Source organism: Galeopterus variegatus, unplaced genomic scaffold, assembly GCF_000696425.1.
Source record: "Galeopterus variegatus unplaced genomic scaffold, G_variegatus-3.0.2 Scaffold2660, whole genome shotgun sequence".
Classification (NCBI taxonomy): domain Eukaryota; kingdom Metazoa; phylum Chordata; class Mammalia; order Dermoptera; family Cynocephalidae; genus Galeopterus; species Galeopterus variegatus.
In genome coordinates, this window is record NW_007728771.1 from 178,235 (window position 1) to 183,155 (window position 4,921).

General features: G+C 49.3%; 2 protein-coding genes and 1 long non-coding RNA gene across 3 annotated transcripts in view; 1 reads left to right on the forward strand and 2 right to left on the reverse strand.

Annotated features, from left to right (window-relative positions):
* LOC103598523 overlaps positions 1-349 on the forward strand; it is a 619-nt gene extending 270 nt beyond the window's left edge. The window contains exon 2 of the long non-coding RNA XR_551210.1: positions 44-349. This is a non-coding gene — a long non-coding RNA (uncharacterized LOC103598523). The remainder of the gene's footprint in view (positions 1-43) is intronic.
* UGT2A3 (UDP glucuronosyltransferase 2 family, polypeptide A3) overlaps positions 1-1,228 on the reverse strand; it is a 19,053-nt gene extending 17,825 nt beyond the window's left edge. The window contains exon 1 of the mRNA XM_008582521.1: positions 1,213-1,228. Within this exon, the coding sequence (XP_008580743.1) occupies positions 1,213-1,228 (16 nt within the window). The remainder of the gene's footprint in view (positions 1-1,212) is intronic.
* A 424-nt stretch (positions 1,229-1,652) lies between these two features.
* Positions 1,653-4,077, reverse strand: LOC103598525. The gene is given in 2 exon segments (XM_008582522.1): positions 1,653-2,697; positions 2,990-4,077. Coding segments are annotated over 2 exon segments (2,133 nt in total).
* Positions 4,078-4,921: the final 844 nt, after the last annotated feature.

The following is a 4,921-nucleotide window of genomic DNA, read 5'->3' on the forward strand; positions in this document are numbered from 1 at the left end:
GTGTCTATGAAAACTAGGAGATATTTATAACCATATTTACCAGGTTTGATCTCAGTGAAATCTACTTCCCAGTATTGTCCTGGTCGGTCCCCCCTGAGTCTTTGGCCAAGTTTAGTGGCGCTTTTGCATACATTTACTTTTTGGCAGGGTTTACAATGTTTGACTATTTGCTCAACCAGTCGTCTAAGTCCCAGGACATGGTATTCAGTTTTTTTTAACAGTCTGGATCATCTTGTCTGTCCCCAGGTGGGTCCACTGATGCATTTGTTTAAGCATGGCCTGTGCTTGTTTTTGTGGCAAAATAAGCTTATTTGTGGCTGTGTGCCAGTGGCCAGTGCTGGGGTCAGAATAATTACTGGAATCTTTGGACATTTCTGCTATGTCCTCTGCTGAGTACCAGAATAGTGGTTGGTATTTGGGCCCTTTTGGCTCAGGGACACTCACCAGCAGTACAGCCGTGGACCCATGGGCGGCCGCTCTAGCCTCCGAGTTGGCCAGGTTATTTCCCTTTGCAATTGGGGAGTTTTCTTTTTGGTGCCCTGGGCAATGTATGATATTCACTTTTAGTGGCCCGAGGAGGGCCTCCAGCAGGGCTATGATCTCTGCTTTGTTTTTGATTTCCTTTCCTTCTGAAGTCAAAAGACCTCGCTGTTTATATATTGCACCGTGTACATGAGCAGTGGCAAAGGCATACCTGTTGTCCATGTAGATGTTGATCTTTTTATTTTTTCCCAGTTTCAGTGCTTTTGTGAGAGCAATGAGCTCCGCTTTTTGAGCAGATGTCCCGGCAGGCAGAACCTGAGCCCATATCAGTTTCTGGCCATCTACCACTGCTGCCCCAGCCTTCCGTTCTCCATTGTCCAGGAAACTGCTGCCATCTGTGAACCAAATGGCCTCAGCATCTGGTAGAGGCTGACCTGTCAAGTCTTTTTTCCACCCGTGGGCTTCTGCAAGCACTTGTCGGCAGTCATGAATGGGCGGGTCGAGGTCTGGATCCGGCATCAGCGAGGCTAAATTTTAACTTGTTGGTGGAGCAAAGGTTATTCGATCTGGGTTTAATAACAAAGCCTGATAATGAGTCATGCGTGTGTTAGTGAGCCAGCGGTCAGGAGGCTGGCGGACAACATTTTCCAAGGCATGAGGCGCTGAAATTACCAAGTTTTGTCCCATAGTCAATTTATCAGCATCTTTTACTAGAATTGCAACTGCAGCCACGATCCTCAGGCATGCTGGCCACCCTGAGGCAACTGGGTCTAGTTTTTTTGGATAGATAGGCCACTGGTCTGTTCCAAGGTCCCAGTCTTTGGGTTAGCACCCCCTTTGCAATCCCCCTGTTCTCTGCCACATTCACGTGGAAAGGTTTGGTTACGTTAGGAAGTCCCAAGGCTGATGCAGACATTAAGGCTGTTTTGATTTTATCAAACGCCTGTTGTTCTTTTTCATCCCACTTGAAGGGCTGGCTAGTCTTAGTGAGGGGATATAAGGGGGCTGCCATTTCAGCAAAACCGGGTATCCACAACCGGCAAAACCCAGCAGTACCCAGGAATTCTCTGACTTGCCTCTGATTAGAGGGTGGCAGTAGGTGAAACACTGTTTGTTTTCTGGCCTTTGATAACCATCTTTTCCCGTCTTTGAGGAAGTACCCCAGGTAACTAAACTGTTGTTTGCAGATCTGGGCCTTCTTGGCGAGGCTCAGTAGCCCAGCTCCCCCAGCTCTGTAAGGAGCGCTTCGTCCCTTCCAGGCATAGATTTTTGTTGGCTGCTGCTAGGAGGAGGTCATCTACATACTGTAACAGAGTTACCTGGGGGCTGGAGGACCGGAACATGGCTAGGTCCTGGTGGAGGGCCTCATCAAATATAGTAGGAGAATTTTTGAATCCTTGAGGCAAATGGGTCCAGGTGAGTTGCCCAGTCAGACCTGCCTCGGTGTTTCTCCACTTAAAAGCGAAGCAATCTTGACTTTTTGGAGCCAACAGCAAGCAGAAAAATGCATCTTCGAGGTCTAGTACTGTGTACCAGGTCCTTTCTGGAGGTAATGAACTTAAGAGATTGTAAGGATTAGCAACGGTGGCATGGAGATCGGCCACACGATTATTTACCTCTCGGAGATCTTGGACTGGCCGGTAGTCATTTGAACCAGGCTTATGGACCGGCAACAAGGGAGTGTTCTAAGCAGATTGGCACTTCCGCAAGACCCCCAGCTGGAGCAAGCGCATGATGTGGGGCTTGATGCCTTCTCGTGCCTCCCGGGACATTGGGTACTCCCGGACTGCTATGGGACTGGCTTGAGCTTTTAGTTCTATGTAGACAGGGGGTCTGTTTTTAGCCTTCCCAATTCCTGCCGTCTCAGCCCATGCCTGTGGATATTGGCTCAACCACCAGTCCATTTGTTCAGTCTTTTGTTTTTGCTGTTTAAACAACTGGTATTCATCTTCTAATCTTAGAGTTAATACCTGGTAAGGCTTTCCCTGTTGATTTAACACCTGAGATCCCTCAGGGCTGAAATGGATTTGGGCGCCCATTTTGGTTAGGAGATCTCTTTCTAACAGTGGGTAAGGGCACTCTGGAATGACAATGAACGAGTGGGATACCCGGCCCATGCCAAGATCCACTGTTCTTCGGGTAGTCCATGAATATTGTTTATTTCCAGTGGCCCCTTGTACCCATGATTTTTTTGGGGGAAGAGGGGCCCTCCAGCTTGTGAAAGTACCGAGTGTTCAGCTCCTGTGCCTACCATGAATTGGGTAGGTTTCCCCTCCATTATTAATGTTACCCTGGGTACAGGGAGGGGGTCCGAACTCCGTCTCCCCTAGTCGCTGTCTTCCTGCAGGGCTAGGACCGTGGGGGGTTGAGGCTTTCTGTTTCTTTTCTTAGGATTATCTCAGACCCAGTGTCTTTTCTCCTTGCAATAGGCACATTGGTCCTTTGTTAGGGACTCCTTTTTGTCGCCAGGTGCTGTCTCACTAGGTACTTTAGCCTTTTTAACTACAGTGGCCAGAATTTTGTGAAAACTTTCTCAGCTATCTGTACTATTTCCCTCAGGGTCTTATCTTGTAAGCCTTTTAGCTTTTGTAACTTTTTCTTAATGTCTTTACAGGACTGATCAATGAAGGCAACTGTTACTGTAGCCTTGTGTTTTTCACTGCTAGAATCATAGGGAGTAAACCAGCGGAATGCCTCTATGAGTCTTTCCAAAAATGCTGACGGAGACTCATTGGGTTCTTGGGTCACTTCCCTTACCTTAGCCAAATTGGTGGGGTGCTTAGCTGCCCCACGGAGACCTGCCATTAGAGCCTGGCAGTAAACTTTTAGGTGCTCCCTACCTTCTGCCGAGTTGAAGTCCCAGCGAGGCTGAGTTAGAGGGAACCCAGCCTCGATGACATCAGGGAGGAGGGTGGGCCTGCTGTCAGGTCCTGGAACATGTTTTCTGCTCTCTAGGAGGATCCTCTGTCTCTCTTCTGTAGTGAACAAAACCTGGAGAAGCTGTTGACAATCATCCCATGTGGGCTGATGGGTGAAAAGGAGGGATTCTACAAGGTTAGTGAGTCCTTGGGGGTGTTCAGAGAAAGGGGGGTTTTGAGATTTCCAATTATAAAGATCAGAGGAGAAGAAAGGCCAGTACTGCAGGGGCTGGTTGCCATCCTCATCTGGGGGGCCGTATGCCCTAAGAGGAAATGTGGGGACAGCATCTGGTGAGCTTGCCCGCCAACTGCGGGTCCCTCGGGCTGGTCCGGAACTCTGCACCTCCACTGTTGGGGCTGACGGCTGCACGGCCTGTGGATGAAGAGCTGGGGGGTAAGGAGGAGGGGGATCTAAGAGGAGAAGATCTGGATTTGCATCCTGCAGTACAGGAGGTTTTTCTTTGTCTTCTTTGAGGGCTAACACGGTTGTTGTACCTGTTGATGGGAGGAAGGGCCTAACCCATGAAGGTGGGTCTATGACCAAGTTTTCCCACACAACAATATATGGGACCTGGTCAGGATGCCCGTTAGAGGAAGAATTAAAAATCCTGCTCTTGACTGCCACGATCAGTGGCAGGGAAAAAGAACCTTCAGTGGGCCACCCAAGTTGGAACATTGGCCACTCTGATGAGCATAGGGTTATCCACTTATTTTTTTTAACTTAAACAGAGAGGTTATGAGCCCTAGTTTTAACATCAGTCCAGTGTCTCAGAGTCAGATCCAAAGGAGTTGAAACTGCCTATCCCATGTCGCCCCAATAAGTTGTTAGTCCCAGCACACACGCAACCAGACAAACACAAACGATCACACTGATGGGCCCCTGCCACGGGCACAACAGCCGGATAACCAGAGAACTCAGAAGGGGTCTCTGTCTTAGAGACCTCCTGTGGAGACGAACTCGTTCACCTCCTTCAGATGGAGGGCCTGGGAAGGGTCTCTGACCCAGAGGCCTCCCTATTTTTACCCTCCCCAGAACAATCGGGAGCATCCTCCACGATTGGTGGCTGCAGCGTGCCGACACGTCTGTCCCACTGCAAGTCCACACCAGACGGCCCCACCTGGAGCCCAGATCCTGGGACTCGAACCCAAGATAACAGAAAACCAGAGACTAGATTACAGACAACAACAACAAAGAAGCAAATAGGGACACAACAATAAAACAAACAACTGCGGTACCTGCTGCCCGGGCGTTCCTCTGCTCCTCAGTCTTTTGATCCCTGGGAGAGCGAGTCAAATCCCGGACGAGCCCCCAAAAATGTAAGATTTGGGATGAATCCCAACCTCACATAGAACGGGAAGACTCGCCTCGAAGAGACCACAAGACCACGAGCACTGCAATTAGCAAGAGGTTTATTATTTCCAACGCGTTGGGTTCTCACCGCCAAGCTGGGGTGAGACCCCGTCAGGCTTTTTAGCTGTCTTTTTATACATTTTTTTAGGGCGGTTTTCTTGGCAGCCAG